The following is a 16418-nucleotide window of genomic DNA, read 5'->3' on the forward strand; positions in this document are numbered from 1 at the left end:
AAGAGTTACTGTTGTGGTGCAGTGAGTTAAGAACCCGAAATAGTGTTCTCGTGGATGCAAGTTAGACCCCTGGCCTTGCTCAGTGGATTCAGGATCTGGGTTTGCTCCAAGCTGCAGCATAGGTCACAGATGCAGCTTTGATGTGGCTGTGGTGTAGCACCAGCGGCTGCAGTTCTGATTCAACCCCTATCCCAGGAACTTCTGTACGCTGCAGGTGTGGCCAAAAAACAAAAAAAATAATAAAAAAATGTAGGGAGTTCCTGTCGTGGCACAGTGGTTAATGAAATCTGACTAGCATCCATGAGGAAGCAGGTTTGATCCCTGGCCTCGCTCAGTGGGTTAAGGATCCCTCGTTGCCATGATCTGTGGTGTAGGTCACAGACTCGGCTCGGATCCTGTGTTGCTGTGGCTGTGGTATAGGCCCGCAGCTACAGCTCTGATTAGACACCTAGCCTGGGAACCTCCATATGCCTTGCATTCGGCCCTAAAAAAAAGCAAAAACACAAACAAAAAATTTAAACAAAAACAGAGTATGTGTGTATTATATATATATATATATATATATATATATATATATATATATATATACATATAAAGAATGTATATGTATTTTGTAAATCCAAGGAATATGCTAGTCCAAGGAACATGGTATATCCCAAATAAAACCTCACAATAGTCTCAGGTAGGACTCTTACAAACTAATTGACCATTCTGTAGAAATTAACATCACATATTGAAACCAGTCATCACAAGCCACTTAAAACTAGAAAACATTCTCCCCCAAACTCTTCCATAAAAGAGAAAATATTTAAAAAGAGAAAAGACCAAAATTATTGCTATTTAAGAAATGACTGACTATAACTACACTACTTATCAAATTTACAGGATGCAGCCAATGTCCTGCTCAGAGGAGAACAACAACTATACTTCAATTTTTTTAATTTTATTTTTTAAAATTCAATTTTTAAAAATGGGAAAAAACAAAAAGAGTACATTATTCAATAAAATTATTGAGAAAACTAGCTTTCCCCTTGGAGAGAAAGGCAAAGTGAGGGTTCCTACCTTATACCATGCACAAAAATAAATTCCATGGGAATTAAAGATTTAATAATAAAAGCAAATTATAAAACAGAATATAGATAAATATTGTCTACATTGGCATGGGAAAAACCAGACACCATCAAGGAAGAGACTGATAGACTGGACCATGTGAAACTAAAAACTTAAACACGACGACGACTCATATGGAATGAAATGACAAAAGTCAACACAGGAAAAGTATCTGCACTGTAACAAGCTTTTACAATTAAAGACTAATTCCTCAAAGCAAACAAAGGACCTCAGTAGGCAAGTCACAAACAAGAACCTCAACGGCCAATAAACATATGAAAAGCCACTGAACCTCATCTTTTTTTTTTGGACCACGGCTTAAGGCTGCTTGACATGGGATCTGTGTTCCCAGACCAGGGACTGAACCTAGGCCCAGGAGTGAAAGTGTAGAATACTAACTTAACCAGGAGAACCTCAATCTTAATAAACAAAGAACTCCCAATTCAAACAGTATCAGCTGTTGAGGAATCTAGTCGTACAGGTGGTAAATCTCCAAGCAGAAAGCCAGCCACAGTTTAGCAGGAAGGGAATTCTGTCTGAGCGTGTCTTCAAAAGCCAAATACCTTCACTTTGCAAGCAGATCCCCAAGAATCTTATATAAGCAATCTATTGTGGGGGGGATGTTAAAAGTTAACATAGGTATGCAACCTGTTTGGCTAAAAGGGGGAAAAATAAAGACCTTATAAGATGATATACTCTTATCTGCATGCATATTCACAAACTCTGGAAAAACATTCAAAACTAGTAACAATGGTTACTGTGGAGAAGTGGTGGGTATTAGGCAGATGGGGCACAGCGTGGAATGGGGACTCCCCTCTCTCTATATTTTGTTTTTTATTTTTTTGAACCACATAAATGTATTATTTATCAAAAAATTAAAATCCTGTGCTGTTCAGTAAAAATAATTATAATTGGACTTGACTTTTTTTTTCATACAAACACTCTCAGATAGCATGGTGTTCCGGTTTTGACTTCTCAGATAGAAACTAACTACTCACACCTCAGCCTAGAATCTAGCTGTACTGAGACTCCATGGCAGTGCTTGTGGAAAATTCCATTATATGACTTTCTAAAGGGCAGTTTGGTAATATGTATCGAAATGTAAAACTTTCATACCCCTTCACCTAGCAAAGGCATTTCTGAAAACTTATCCTAAAGAAATTCCTGAATATGCATGCAAAGATGATTCTGCAGCATTATTTCTTACAAGGGAAATTGGAAACTATTACTATCCATCCATTTGCATGAAATAGCGAAAGAGTATCATCACCACTGACGCTGCTAGTCTTCGAGCCACACTTTGAGTTGTAAGACCTTAGAAGCTCCCCATCCCACGTTCCTGGTGGGACTCTATTATCTCTGCTCCCCGCATCCTCTACCCCGCTCCTAGATGCTCCACCCACACCCTGGGCCAGTCCGCTCACCTAGTCAGCGCAGGGCTGCGGTGGTTGGGGTTGGAGCAGAAGATGTTGTTGGACTTGCGTGTGCAGTCCAGGAACTCGCCAACTGACTGGCTGCGGAGCTCGGCCAGTGGCCTGGCCTCGTGCTTGAGGAACCACTGATGCGCCTCGACACACTTGGCGCAGAGGAGCTGCTCGCACTCAAAGCACCAGTAGTTGGCTGGCTCTTTGCAGCGAGTGCAAAGCGCCTGTGAATCCACGATCTGCCGGTACACGGACAGGCGCCGCTGCAGGCTCTCGAAGAAGACGTTATCCAGGGCCTGCGTGTCAGCGCCTTGGGGCCAGGGTGCCTGGCAGATGGGGCACTGCAAGCCCGGCTCCGGCAGGCATCCTGAACACAGCGTGTGCAGACAAGGTAGCAGCTTGGGGCATTTGGCTTCCTTCCGGCAGCCCTGGCAGCGCAAGAACTGGAACTCTTCTTCCATGGCTTGCTGGGGGACCAGAGAGGGAGGTGAGACCCAAAGTTCCAGGAGTCCCCACCCAACACGTGCTCGCCCCTATGGCTGGAGGCTGGGAGTGGAACTTACTATTCCATACCAGGCTGTCACTGGATGAGGCAAAACCCATCAGCACCCCAATCCTCCGTTTACTCAAACCTTCCCACACTTACTCCACAATTTACTGAGCACCTGCTTCTCCTAAGACACGGTACTAGGCCCATCCTATACACGGATATATAGCACACATCCCTGCCTTCAAGGAACTTAAGTTTAGAAAAGAGATTAAGTGTATGTCATATAACCTCATATAAAATACCAAAATACACTTTGGTAGTTCTTCAAAAAGTTAAACGTAGAACTACCATATGATCCAGCAATTCCACTCCTAGATATATACCCCCAAAAACTGAAAACAAGTACCCAGATACCCATTGTTCTACACACAGCATTATTCACAATAGCCAAAAAGTGCAAACAACCCAAGTACCCATCAACAGATGAACAGATAAACAAAATGTGGTATACAATGGAATATTATTCAGACTTCAAGAGGAAATTCTGATACATGCTACAACATGGATGAACCTTGACGACATTATGCTAAGTAAAATCCAACACAAATGGAAAAAATGTTGTAGGATTACACTTATATGAAATACCCAGACTAGGCAAAATCAGAGACAAAAAGTTGATTAGAGGCTCTCAGCCACTGGGGGAAGAGGGGAATAAGGAACTATTACTTAGACGGTACAGACTTTAGATGAAAAAACTCAGGAAAGATATGGGTGATGGTTACACAACATTACCAACGGACTTGAAGCCACTGGCTTTTATACTTAGAAGAGGATAAAACACACATAACACATAGATGTTATCATATTTTACTACCAAAAAAATGCTAAACACAATACGTGGCACATGAAAAGTGTTCATAAATGTTAACGGTATTGTTAATATTATTCCTGGGTGTGATAAAGCAGATAATAAAAGTTACTGCAATGTGGTCTTACGTGTACTTTCAAGAGGAAGAGTAAAAAGGGCCTGTTAGAACACAGAGCAAGTGATGTAAGTAGTTCCTTTGATGTGGGGGGCTGGGGAGTCTGTGCAGGAGGAGACTAATAAACTCCTATTAAACCCTTTGGGGATGGGGGTTGGGAGGGCAGAGGACTCCGAGAAAAGGATCCAAGAAGCTTCCTAAAGGGGGAACCACAGGAACTGTGAGGCCTTAGCCAAGACACCTACCTCTCTAACACTTTCTGATCTAAGAACTAGGGTTCTGGTTTTTCAACGCCTGGGACGTACTCGGGGCTCCCAAGCCAGTGCAACAGGGCTATTTCCTTTCGTCCTAACAGGTGGGGTCTTTCATCTGAGGCAGGGATAAGAGGTAAGTCGCCAGCGTGGGCGGAAGAGTCCGGTCCCCAGTGCCACTGACCCTCAGCATCTCACCCCGCTGCTAGTAGAGAATCACAGTCCAGAGAGGCCCACCTAACTCATCCTGGTCCCCTTTTCTACTTTCGCGATCCCTACCCCAACCGAGAAGGTCAGAACCCTTGGGCCTGATCTTCCCTCTTTGTGTCACTCTTTAAGGTACCTGACCAAGTTTCCTTGTCCTTTCCCATCTGTTCTCCCCCACCCCACCCCCACCCCCGTCCTCCGACCAAAGCAAATCAACAAAGCCTAAACCCCATCTCCCCAAACGCAGTAGTACCTCTATGGGGCTGGGGCTGGGGCTGGGCTGGTGTCCTTCGGAGGGGGGCTCCGGGGGCGGCATGGTGGGGGCCTGGGGCAGTGCGGGGTTCTGCGGGGGCCCCGGAGATAGGGCGGGTGCCGGTTCCTGCTGCATGGAATCCAACGCAGTTTCGCTTCTCGGTTTTGATCTGGGAGGGCGGGAGAAGCTGAACCAGAGGCGTGCGCGAGAGCACTGAGTTCCCGGAGCAGTTCAAAGGGGAGGTGCCCGCTCTGGGCCCGCCTCCTGAGAGGAAGTGAGACTCGAGCTGTGCGGGGAGGCTCTAGGGCAGAGAGGCCAACTGTGGGTTTTAAAGGCTCGTCCAGAGCGGGGAGCAGGGAGAGGGAGGAGAGGAGTAGACTCAGAGGTGGACTTTGGCAGAACTGACCCCGAGGGAGGCAGCCCCCGCCCTCGGCTTTGAAACGTTCATTCAGCTCACACTGGCTCAGCTTTTGTGCCAGCCCTCCGCAGGGAGCCGGGCCGCAAGGATCTCATTCCCTGCTTTGGAAGAACCTCAAATCTAATGGAAGAGCAGGCCCCTCCGTGGAGATTTTTCACACAGTATTGAGACTAGCTGGAAAGGAAGTCTCTCACTGGGACTTGAAGGAATGGTGGGAATTTACCAGGGATTCAGAGATTGCAGGACGTTTTACACAGAGAGAACAGCACGTGCAAAGGCGTGGAGGTTTGAAACGGGAGTGCCTGTTTAGAGACTAGTTTTGGTTATTTTCATATTTTAGAGGGGACCCATGTAATGTCAGCCTAGGAATGGGCTGGGACAAGATGGTAGCTAGGGAGACCCGACCTGTACTGTGGGCAATAGAGAGTCAGTGAAGGGTTTGGAAGCCAGGAGCGACAGGATCCTTTGCGTATGCTGGGACAGTCACTCTGACGACCAGGGCCCAGTGGTGTGGTCTAGGACAGTGGCTGTGGGATGCCTGGGAGGACCTGAGTCAGAGACACTGGGAGTACACTGTGTGGAGATGAGGGGAATGGGACGATGCCCTGTGTGACCATTGGAAGGGCTGGTGAATCTGAGGCAGTAGAGAGTGGGGAAAGCTGGCAAGCAGGAATGGGAAACGTGAGGGGAGAGCAGGTTTGCTCTTGGCCAAAGGAGAAGCCCAGGCCCCCAGCTGGTGTGGGGAGAAAGCACAACTCCAGGTGGCATCACTGGGCCAATGCCGCTGTCTTCAAACTTCAAAGCATCCCAGCCATTGTGCGGACTCCCATTCCTGTTCTGTACCCATTCTGTGCTCAGCTCCAGCTTGGGACAGACTATAGAGGGATGATGACAGGGCCTTGCTCTTGTAAAGCTTATAGTAGGGGAGGATAACTAACTTCCCAGGGACAGTGAGAAGCCTCAGCAACCTACCCTATCCTGCAGCTTGATCAGTAAGGAGTCATCTGCAGAAGGGACCTGGAAGTGGTCTATGGCTGAGGGGCCTGAAGAGGCAGGAGTGGCATGTGTGAGACAAGGAAAGCTTTTTAATTTCTTTGCCCACTTTGGGAGGCAGCCTGCCCAAAATCTTGTTGGAAATTACTGCTTCTCAGAGTAAATTCACCATTTGCATTTGAGTTTTCTCAATTGGTGGAGAGGCAAGTTACCTCTGGGTACCTGGATCAGGGGGCTGCTCTTTCTGCACCTGCAGAACCAAGAATCTCACCTCTCTGGTGCTCGGAGGGCTGCTCTGGCATAACACTGTGCGATCCCCTTGTTTCTTACTCTGCCATGCTCCCTGAGGTCTGCAAATGAAATTTCTTGCATTTTGTACCCAAGTTCAGGCCCTCCTGACCCACAGTGACCTGGCTACCCCTTCTTTCCACAGGTAAGCACTGAGATCCACTCTGTGCCAGGCCCTGCTTGCTGGGCTGGGGGGAAACAAAGGAATAATTTGTTGATCATTCCATAGAGGAAACCCTAATTCTGAATAAGGGCAACCTCCTCCAAAATCCTGTCCCTAGTTTGTGAATTTGTGCTGAGAGAAGGCTGGTAACATTTCCTTGATTCTAGAGAAGATCCAGCTCCTGACAACCTTCTTACAAAACTCAACTTTCCTTTCTGCTCCTTTTCTAAGGCCCAGTGGGAGAAGGGAGCAGGGTGTAGGAACCTCTAAAGGACTCTTGTGAGATCCCGGGAACCCAGACTACTATTCCTTCCCGCTCCGCGGCCGCAGTTCGGTCCTCCTAGCGCAGGGGGCGCTGTGCGATGGCGGGATCCGGGCCTGGACTGCCTCCTCTTCCTGACCTGGGCCGCCGTAGCCCTCCGCTGCGCAGGCGAACCCGGAAGCGGTGGCGGGCAGGGGCGGGGCACTGTGGTGGCCCGCTGGTCAGGACCTGTACCGCGCCGGGCCGTGGGGCGTGGGGCGTGCCTCCTGTCAAGAGCCATGCTCGGCAGGTCCGGGTACCGGGCGCTCCCCTTGGGGGACTTTGACCGTTTCCAGCAGTCGAGCTTCGGCTTCCTGGGCTCGCAGAAGGGCTGCTTGTCCCCGGAGCGGGGCAGCGTGGGCCCGGGGGCCGGTGAGTGGCCGCCCAGAACAGCGGACCTGGGGAGCACCGGCTGGCACCCCTGGTTCCGAACCCTGCCTCTCGGGAGTCAGCTGGTCCGGTCCCCTCGCACCCTATGAGGAGGGACCAGGAGGGGACACGATGTGGAGAAGAGCCTGGATCAGGCGATGGGATACTACCGCTGATCCGCCCTTCCCAGGGCTACAGCCCCAGAACTCTCTCTTCCAAGAAGCCTGGACTCTTTTCCCCTTTTTATCACCGCAGAGGTTTCAAGTTCCCATTTTGCCTAGAAAGAAACTTAAGGTCTAGGCACAGGAGGTGACCAGCATGCCAAGGGCACTTGGCTGCAGAGAAATGACAGAATCTTCGTCCCAGGGGCACCTCTAGACTCCCTGAGCACCTCCCCGTGTCCTAGTGGGGATATGCAAGCCAAAAGGCAGGACCTTGGGTGCCTGTTGTGTCTTGCTCCAAATCCTTGAGTGATTCCCTTAGCCCTCAGGCCAGATGGTACATGTCTCAGCCTGATAACCGAACCTCAGAGGGTTTGGTCCCTCTCTGACCTTCCTGTAATGACAGTTGCCCCATCCAAGGGTTCCTTTCCAACAGGGGCCACATGGGTCAGAAGGAGGCAGGAAAGGAGACCAATATTCAGGGGCTCCGAGCCCAGAGGGTATGGGGTTCCTGGAAGGGTGGAGCAGAGGTGCCTGTTGGCTTCCTGTCCAGGGTTGGGAATGAAGGGAGAGCAGAGAATAATCTCATTCTAGATCTAGGCTTTCTCAGGTTCATTCCCATCCTGGGCTCTGGGATCTTGGTTCAGATAAGTCTCACCTTCCTCATTCCCTCTCCCCCACTCCCCCCGAAGTTGGTTCAGGTGAAGCATGCATTTGATGATCTTTAGGGCATTAAGGTAGGGTGAGGTATTGTGAGACAGGAAAGAACTTAGCCCTCATCTCTAGCACCTGTTGAGGAGCCTTTGCTGCTTTATCCCTTTAGACTAAGGCATTATCTCCAAAAGGACTCCTTGAAAGCGCACTTCTGGGGCTGGTGGTAGAGGTATTATGCCAGCAGCATTCAGTTTAACCCTGTGTGTGTTTGCAGAGGCCCAGGTACTCTTGGCTCTGTGCCAGATATGGGAGGCACTATAAATCAGACAAAAGGATTGACTCCTAGTGAGGAGAGCAGCACATGATTGGCTTCTCAGCGTCCTTGGCTGTTGCCTAGCAGAGAATAGGCCTTTCGAGGGGGGCACTTGGGACAGGTTAGCTTTGATGTGTGGGAGAAAGCAGCAGTTCTTAACTAACACCTGCTCAAATATACAGGAGTAATATTAGACAAGGCAAGATGGCCCTTAGGGCACTGAAGTAGGGTAAAGAGCTGTGAGCTCGGAAAGAACATCTTGGCCCTTGAAAAGGAAGGAGCTGCTGAAAGGCGAGGTGGGCAAAAGAGACCGAGTTGACCGAGTTCATTCAGCCTGCGGCTGTCCTTTCAGATCCAGTAGGCATTCCTTGACTGCATGTGCTCTCTTGTTCCCAGATGCACCCCAGAGCTGGCCCTCCTGCCTTTGCCATGGCTTCATCAGTTTCCTGGGGTTCTTGCTGCTGTTGATCACCTTCCCCATTTCAGGCTGGTTTGCCCTGAAGGTAAGCCTAGCTGGGTCAGCCCCTAGGGTGGTTGGGCTACATTGAGAGCTTTGGCATTGGTGGATGAATTGTTCATCCTCTGCCCCCTTCCCCTAAATATTGTCACACCTCGGTGACATGCGCTGGGCAAGGCTTGTTCATTCTCACCTTTCAGATGAGGAAACTGAGGCTCAGACTTGTCTAAAGTCATTCTGGGGGCCAGGAAGTGGTAGAAATAAGTCTTCCCAAACTCCCAAGTCTGGGGATCTGGACATTGGCTTTAAGGTACACACAGATATCTTTGCCAAATCTTCCTCCCTTTGGATTAGGCTAAATTAGACATGAAAGACACTCAACCTGGCCCAGAAGGTGATGAGTAATAGGGACTCAGTCCTCGTTTTCCACAAAGGATGGTAAAGATGGGAAAGGATGAACTCTAGTGGAGGGTCACACCTGAGAGCTGCAGGGAAGGTGAAGCCTGCTCTGGTGTGGCCTGGCCAGCTGTCAGCTTGGGGTTTGGTGTGGTCTGGAAGGGAGTCCTTAAAAGGGCCTAAATCCTAGTCCTAAAACTGCCACTGAAATATCATGTGACCTTGGGCAAGTCAGTGTCTGTCTGGGCCTTCATTTCTCAACTTGGACATATTTCCTTCTTTGAGGACGCCAGGAACCTGAAGTTGGCAAAGCCCTTTACTCGAGGTTGCTGTTAGAGCAGCTCAGCTTTTCCCTTAACTAAGACAAGGGCAGACAGTTTCCGGTTTGAGTCATGTCTAGCTTCAGTCTAGACACACTGCTGAAAGGCTTCACTGAGGATCAAGTCACTACTGTGAGCAGTTGAGAACATGGCTTTTGGAATCATTCAACACTGGCCCTCAAATCTTGCCTGTTTCACTTGAGGACTTTGTGATTTCTGAGCAAGTCACTTAACCTCTCAGAACCTTGGTTTTCTCATCTAAAAACAGAGCTAAGGAATTCCCATTGTGGCACAGCTGAAACAAATCCGACTAGGAACTATGAGGTTGCGGGTTCGTCGCTGGCCTCGCTCAGTGGGTTAAGGATCCAGTGTTGCCATGAGCTGTGGTGTAGGTTGAAGACGCAGCTCAGATCCTGCGCTGCTGTGGCTCTGGCGTAGGCCGGCAGCTGTAGCTCCCATTTGACTCTTAGCCTGGGAATCTCCTTGTGCTGTGGGTGAGGCCCTAAAAAGCCAAAATAAATAAATAAATAAATAACAGAGCTAAGGATACCTGATATTGAGCAAGGCCTGGAGAGAGAGGTGAGGGAGGGACCTGGACAGACATCTTGCCAGCATCAGCCCAGTGCTGTCCACCCTTTCCCTTGCTGCTGTGGACAGGTCGTGCCCACCTATGAGCGCATGATCGTGTTTCGACTGGGCCGGATCCGCACCCCTCAAGGACCCGGTATGGTTCTGCTCCTGCCCTTCATTGACTCTTTTCAGAGGGTGGATCTGAGGACACGAGCCTTCAATGTTCCTCCCTGCAAGGTGAGGGGCTTCTCGGCTCCCCTGGACAGAGGGAGTCGGGCCTTGTGCAGGGTGTATTGTGGATGCCAGTACCTCGGCCTGTGAGTAGCCATCAGGGGTGAGGGGTGGCAAAGACACCAAGAAAGAGGAGGAGGGAAGCTGGGAGGGCGTCCTTGCTCCATCCACCTACCCCCATGCCCCTGAGGAGCTAGAGACCAGGCGAATGGGTCAAGTTGCACTGTCTACATGGGCCTGGCCTCCCTGAAGCTGCAGCCCCTCTTTCATGTCCTCCCCCAACAGTTGGCCTCAAAGGATGGGGCTGTGCTGTCCGTGGGAGCCGATGTCCAATTCCGCATCTGGGACCCAGTACTGTCAGTGATGACGGTGAAAGACTTGAACACAGCCACGCGAATGACAGCCCAGAATGCCATGACCAAGGCCCTGCTCAAGAGGCCTCTGCAGGAGATCCAGATGGAGAAGCTCAAGATCAGCGACCAGCTCCTGGTAGGCAGCTCCACACAGGGCAGAGTCTGGTGGCCGGCACCTGGGCCCTGCTCTGCCTGCCAGGGCACTTTGAGCAAAGCACCAGGTCACTCCGGGCCCCGGTTTACTTTATGTCCCCAGAGTGTAACAACTTTTGCAGAACCAGTGGCGTGGGCAGGACTGTGAGCTGAGGAACAGAAGCCGGGTGCAGGCCATAGGGATCTAGGGCAAACCAGGCCCTGAGAGGTGAAGGAGCTGGGACACTGGAGTTATCTGACAGATTCTTGGGTCCTCACCAGACAGGCCGGTGGGTGAAAGGAGCAGGGGCCTCCCTGACCTGGTCACGTGCTGGGAAACTCCATGCTTCCCTAGGCAGCCGTGTGTTTTTGTGGTTTGACTTTTTTTGTGGTAAAAAGAACAAAGGGTTGTGAGAACATTTGGACCTTTCTCCTGCCTCTTCTCCATGTGTGAGCAGCCACGCTGAGCTTTACCTCACGTCTCCCCTGTGACAAGATGGGGTGGAAACACACATGTGAGGGCGTGCACTCTGCTCTTTAGGCTGGCCTTGTGCTTTCTCCACGTCCTGGCACAGGACCTCAGATGAAGGGTCCCTCCTTCCTCCGGGCCCTCTTTCCCCAGGTCTAGAAGATGGGAGGGGGAGTGGCCCGTCCAAGCCTCAGACCCTTCAGGATACAAATCAACCAACTAGGTGAAATTCCCAAGAAAGCTCTATTTGTGATAGTAACCATAGCTCTCACGTGCACCCCTTTTGCCTTCTGCATTGTATCTGGGCTTTACTTTTTGCTACAAGAAGTCCAGTATTAATGGTTTATTTCAGAGGAAGGAAACTAAGGCTCAGAAATTGACTTGCCCTTAAGAGCCGTGGTCAAGGGCAGAGCTGGGCCAAAGCCAGATCACCTGCCCCTCACTCCTCCATCCAGTGCTTGTCGTCTATGACTCAGATCACAAGTTGCTAACAAGTTTTGCTCATGAAACTCCATACCGTTTTAGAAGAGAAAATTGATCTCCATCTTGTTGCCGTTGTTCTGGGGCAACAAAACCAGAGAGGCAAGGCCTTTTGGGAGAATGAGTCCCACAGCAGGATTTTAGGGCCGTTGCCCAGACTGAATTGGCTCCCAATAAAATGGAGTCAATGCTGGTAAAAATGAAATCTCAGGAAATCCAGCACCCTTCCCTTAAGCCCTGGTTCAAGCATACAGTTCTCATTCTCACTCCTTCTGCCTACTTTCCATCTGCAGGGATAGCACACTCCCCACCTCCCGCCTGTTGGGCCCTCCTTAGCCACTTACCCACTCATCCTCTAGGCCAGCCCTCTCCCCTCGCAGCCCCTGTTTCACCCCTGACTGCCTGGCCCAGCCTCCCCCCACCAGCCCTCTGCGCAGCCTTTGTCTTTTAGGCCTCAAGAGGAAACACTCTAGGGTGAGAACTCTTTCAAACCCATCTGCATCTGTGTTGTTTTCTACTTCACTGAAAACTTCTGCTTCCTCTGCCTGAGACTCTTCTCTGCCGGGCAGTGCTCTGGGCCCAGGTCTCCACTCCCTTCCTCAACTCAGCCTCCTCTCACCCTTCTTCCGTCACCTGCTCTCCCTTTGCCCCAGTCCTCCTCCAGCTCTCACCCTCCCTCTCCCCTTCCCCTTCCCTTCCCTGCCTCTAGGCTTAGGCTCCCCTTAGGTTCCTAAGAAAGACACAGTGGCCTCCCTCTCACTAGCGCTTCTCAGTGTTCCCCTGCCCCCGTGCTTTCCCTTGGTGGCAGCCTTTCACTCCGGGGACCCATCCTTCTCTTACTCATGGCGCTTCTGTTACGCCACATACCTGGTTACTCCCTGTTCTCCTGCCCTTCAGTTTCCAGGTTTCCCTGAATGGCCTCTTTGACCTCCCAGAGGGCTAATCCACCCGGTTCTATCTGCTGCCTCTGGGCACCAGTTATTCACAACTCTGATCCAGCCCCACTCTGTCCTGTGTCCTGGACCCACCTACCCCATTGTGGTGGGCTGTCCCATAGGTACCTCAAGCTTAAGGTATTCAAAAAGTCACCCTTCCTCCCCCTCCCCACCCCCACATCTGTGTCTTCCTCTGGGTGTATCTGCTGGGCACACCTGTGATCCGTGATCTGTGCAGGCACCCACACTAGAAACCTGAGTCTTCCAGCAGCTCCTCACCACCCTCCCTCTTTACAGCCATCTGGGCTGACAAGCCCAGTGGTTCTAGTTCTCTAGTGTCCTTTGGTATGTAGCTTAATATAGTTTTCAGGGCTGTGCCTCTCCTCGGTGTGTCTCAGCTCACAGCCACCTCTCTGCCAATACCACATCAGCATCATTTCTGCCTGTAATTTGAAACAGCATCATACCTGGTCTCTGCCTCCACTCAGTCCCTCCAATCCAGTGTCCACATAGCAGCCAAGAGAATTTTTCCAGGCAGCACAGCTCCTCTGTTACTTTCCTCCTAAACTCCTTTCTGGGACTCCTTGTGTTCCAGAATAAATCCAGGCGAGCAGGAGCAGCTGCCTCTGACCTCTCGGCTGTCTCCCGTCTTCCAGCCTACACTTGAGGGTCCAGCTAAATGGATCTGTGGTTACTGGCAGTGCATTCCACGTTCTCCTGTGTGAGCTTTTGCACATGCTGTTCCCATTGACTGGAAGGGTCCTCCTTCTCCTGATGCCCCTTCACCTGGATAACTCCTCTTGCTCCTGGCATCACGCCTCCCACCTGCTGCACGCTCTCCTGGGCCCTGCAGGTGAGCCAGGGCCTCTCCTGGTCACTCGCTACCAACTGCCCACAGCTGGGTGGTGAGTGCCCTCCGCCTCCATCCCAGGCTGGGAACTTCACGAGGGCAGGCCAGGTGCCTCTTGTGCCGCTATGGCCATGCCAGCCTGCCTAAAGAAGGTGCTCTGGAAAGGTTTGTTGAACGAGTTCCATTTCTCCCCACACCATCCTCTAGCTGGAGATCAACGATGTGACCAGGGCCTGGGGGCTGGAGGTGGACCGCGTGGAGCTGGCAGTGGAGGCCGTGCTCCAGCCACCCCAGGACAGCCCGACTGGGCCCAGCCTGGACAGCACCCTTCAGCAGCTGGCCCTCCACTTCCTGGGAGGAGGCCTGTCTTCAGTGGCAGGAGGTGCCCCTCTCCTGGGTACAGGTGAGGAGCCCCAGGGAAAGGGTGGGGGTGCTCACCAGGGTGCTCAGCTTGGTGTCCGGCACAGGCTACCTGTTCCCTTCACTAAGCACCTCGGGCAGTGCACATCCTGCCCAACTCTTCAGGCTTCCCCAGTTTTGGAGCTGACCAGAGGTAAGGCAGGGAGAAGGGTCCAGGCCCCTGAGGGTGTGGAGGCCTTTGGGAGCCTCTCTGTGGGAAGAAGCAACAGCATCCAGAAAAGAGTTTTGAATTCAAGGCTGGGGTAGTTTAGAAATGGGATTTGGGGTTATGGCTGAAAACTCGGGCAGCTTCTTCGTGGAAGAGGAATTGGAACACAGGAGGAAGAGTTATGAAGGTACAGAGGCCACAGTGAGCCTGACCTTGGCAGCCCATTGATCTCCTTCTCTCTGCCTCCTTCCCTCCCCAATCCTGTTGGCCACCCCCAGCAGATACCTTGGAGATGGTGAGTGAGGTTGAGCCGCCTGCCTCTCACGCTGGTGCCGGGTCCAGCCCCAAACAGCCTGTGGCCGAGGGGCTGCTGATGGCCCTGAAACCCTTCCTGTCTGAGGCCCTGGTCAGCCAGGTTGGAGCCTGCTACCAGTTCAATGTCATCCTTCCCGGTGGCACCCAGAGCATCTACTTCCTGGACCTCACTACAGGTGCAGCTGCCCCCTCACCCCCACCCCCGCTTCTGCCCGGACTGCTCATAGCCCCCACCCCCATGGTCCTTTTTCAGACTGGGTCCTGCTCCTACGAGCAGTTCAGGGTGAACCCATAGTGGGTCAGGGGCTCTGACACTCTTTGGTGACAGTGACTATCCAGGCCTTGGTCTCCCTGCCCTGTCCTTGGCAACAGGACAGCCCAGATGAGATGGCTGAGCTTCCTGTACCAAGCCCTGCCCATGTTGCAGACCTGCTCATGCCAGGCTCTGTGCTGAGCGCATTTCGTGCATTATCTCACCTACTTCTCCCCATGCGCCTGGGATGTAAGGATTACCGTCATCCCCACTTCGCCAGTTTGGAAACTGAGTGGTCACACAGCCAATAGGACTTGAACCCAGGGCATTAGAACCTGAACTCTTAACCACTATTTTCCACCCTTCCCAGTGGGACACACCCCCATCTACCCCCTGCAGCATAGCTGTCCCCCTACTAATGCTCAGTTTTCTTTCTCCCCACAGGGCAAGGGAGGGTGGGACACGGGGCGCCTGACGGCATCCCTGACGTGGTGGTGGAGATGTCTGAGGAGGACCTGCAGGCCCTGTTGTGCAGGGAGCTGCGGCCCCTTGGGGCCTACATGAGCGGGCGGCTGAAGGTGAAGGGCGACCTGTCTGTGGCCATGAGGCTGGAGGCTGTCCTCAGGGCCTTGAAGTAGCAGGCTTGGCTGACTGTCCACAGCCCAGCCCCAAGCCTAGCACCAAGCCAGGGGGGCGTCTTGGAGGAGGATGCATTGGCATTGCACCTTGGATTATTGACAAGTTTCAGGCCCAGCAGGAGCCAAGGAGTGGAGCTGGGAGACACAGGAGACTGGGAGAGGTCGGGTCAGGCAGCCCTGCCCCTCTTACCCGCTTGGTTCTTTGGACAAGCCTTTGCTGATCCTGGTCCCCTGCCAAGTGCCCAGCCTAAACTGGGCACACAACACCATGACAGGAGAGCCACGCCTGCTCGGGCCTGCTGGCCACCTGACTGGAGAGGTAGGGGTGACAGAAACAGCCTGACAGCAGCTGGTTTGGTCTCAGTGTGAGGGAGCAATGCATGTGGCTCGGGCCCCTGGCTCCAGAGCAGGGGTTGGAGAGGCTGGGGGAGGGGGAGGGAGAGGGGAGGTGGCCACCCAGAGGAGGTCCCTGCAGTGGCAGGGAGCTGGGGACCAGACTGGCCCACCTTGCTGATTGCAGGCTAGCCCCAGGCTAGCCCAAGGGATGAGGGGGACAAGAAAGAGTGGGGCCTGCGCCTCCCGGCCCTGCTCCTGAAGATGTCTTGTCTCATCTCCAGCTCTTGTCTTGCATGCCTTAGGGGCCAGGGCCCAGGGCAGCATGCAGGAGAGCCCTGCCCTTTCTGTGCCTCCTCCCAGAGGTTTGAAACCTTCAAATAAATATGGTGTTTACAATGTATTGGAGAGAATGTAACGGTAATGGGGGTGGGTAGGAGGGTCCCCGAGGTGATGCCTCTGCTGCTAGACCAGGGCCCAGGCTCTAAAGGGTGACACAAGCCCCGACAGTGCTCTCAAATCACCCACAGCTCCCCTTCCTGTCAAGGATCTCAGAGCCCCTGGGGCTGGAGCAGGGCTCTCTGTTCCTCTTTTGCCAGGAAAGAGGGCGTGTGGGTGTGCCAGAGCTGGTTCAGCAAACATGACATAATGAGAGGCAGGGTTGGGGGGCTCCTGTCACCTTATACCCCTGTTTTCCCACTGTTCTGGCCCAAAGCCCAGGGACCCCCCAAAAAGGGGGT

The 16418-nt window shown here is 52.2% G+C and overlaps 2 protein-coding genes across 20 annotated transcripts in view; one reads left to right on the plus strand and one right to left on the minus strand.

Annotated features, from left to right (window-relative positions):
* Positions 1–4969, minus strand: part of PML (PML nuclear body scaffold) — a 41187-nt gene extending 36218 nt beyond the window's left edge. For 6 of the 16 annotated variants that reach the window (XM_047796664.1, XM_047796665.1, XM_047796655.1 and 3 more), the window contains exons 1-2: positions 4719–4965; positions 2535–3001 (exon numbers count right to left, since the gene is read on the minus strand). In XM_047796664.1, coding sequence (XP_047652620.1) covers positions 2535–3001; positions 4719–4853 — 602 coding nt within the window. In that variant the 5' untranslated portion in view covers positions 4854–4965. Of the gene's footprint in view, positions 1–2534; positions 3002–4718 lie in introns of all 16 variants that reach the window. The other 10 variants (XM_047796659.1, XM_047796660.1, XM_047796658.1 and 7 more) reach the window with 4 other exon arrangements.
* Positions 4970–7016: 2047 nt separating this feature from the next.
* STOML1 (stomatin like 1) lies at positions 7017–16081 on the plus strand. Of its 4 annotated transcripts, none has more exons than XM_047795757.1 (7): positions 7017–7253; positions 8775–8881; positions 10209–10358; positions 10638–10841; positions 13779–13974; positions 14418–14630; positions 15152–16081. In XM_047795757.1, exons 1-7 carry the CDS (start codon positions 7121–7123, stop codon positions 15343–15345), a joined length of 1197 nt encoding a protein of 398 aa, XP_047651713.1. In that variant the 5' UTR covers positions 7017–7120; the 3' UTR covers positions 15346–16081. The 4 variants fall into 4 exon arrangements, with proteins under 4 accessions (XP_047651713.1, XP_047651714.1, XP_047651716.1 ...); XM_047795758.1 differs by having other exon boundaries at positions 14421–14630; XM_047795760.1 differs by lacking the exon at positions 7017–7253 and adding an exon at positions 8633–8674.
* Positions 16082–16418: the final 337 nt, after the last annotated feature.

The sequence above is a fragment of the Phacochoerus africanus genome, chromosome 9 (assembly GCF_016906955.1).
Source record: "Phacochoerus africanus isolate WHEZ1 chromosome 9, ROS_Pafr_v1, whole genome shotgun sequence".
NCBI lineage: Eukaryota > Metazoa > Chordata > Mammalia > Artiodactyla > Suidae > Phacochoerus > Phacochoerus africanus.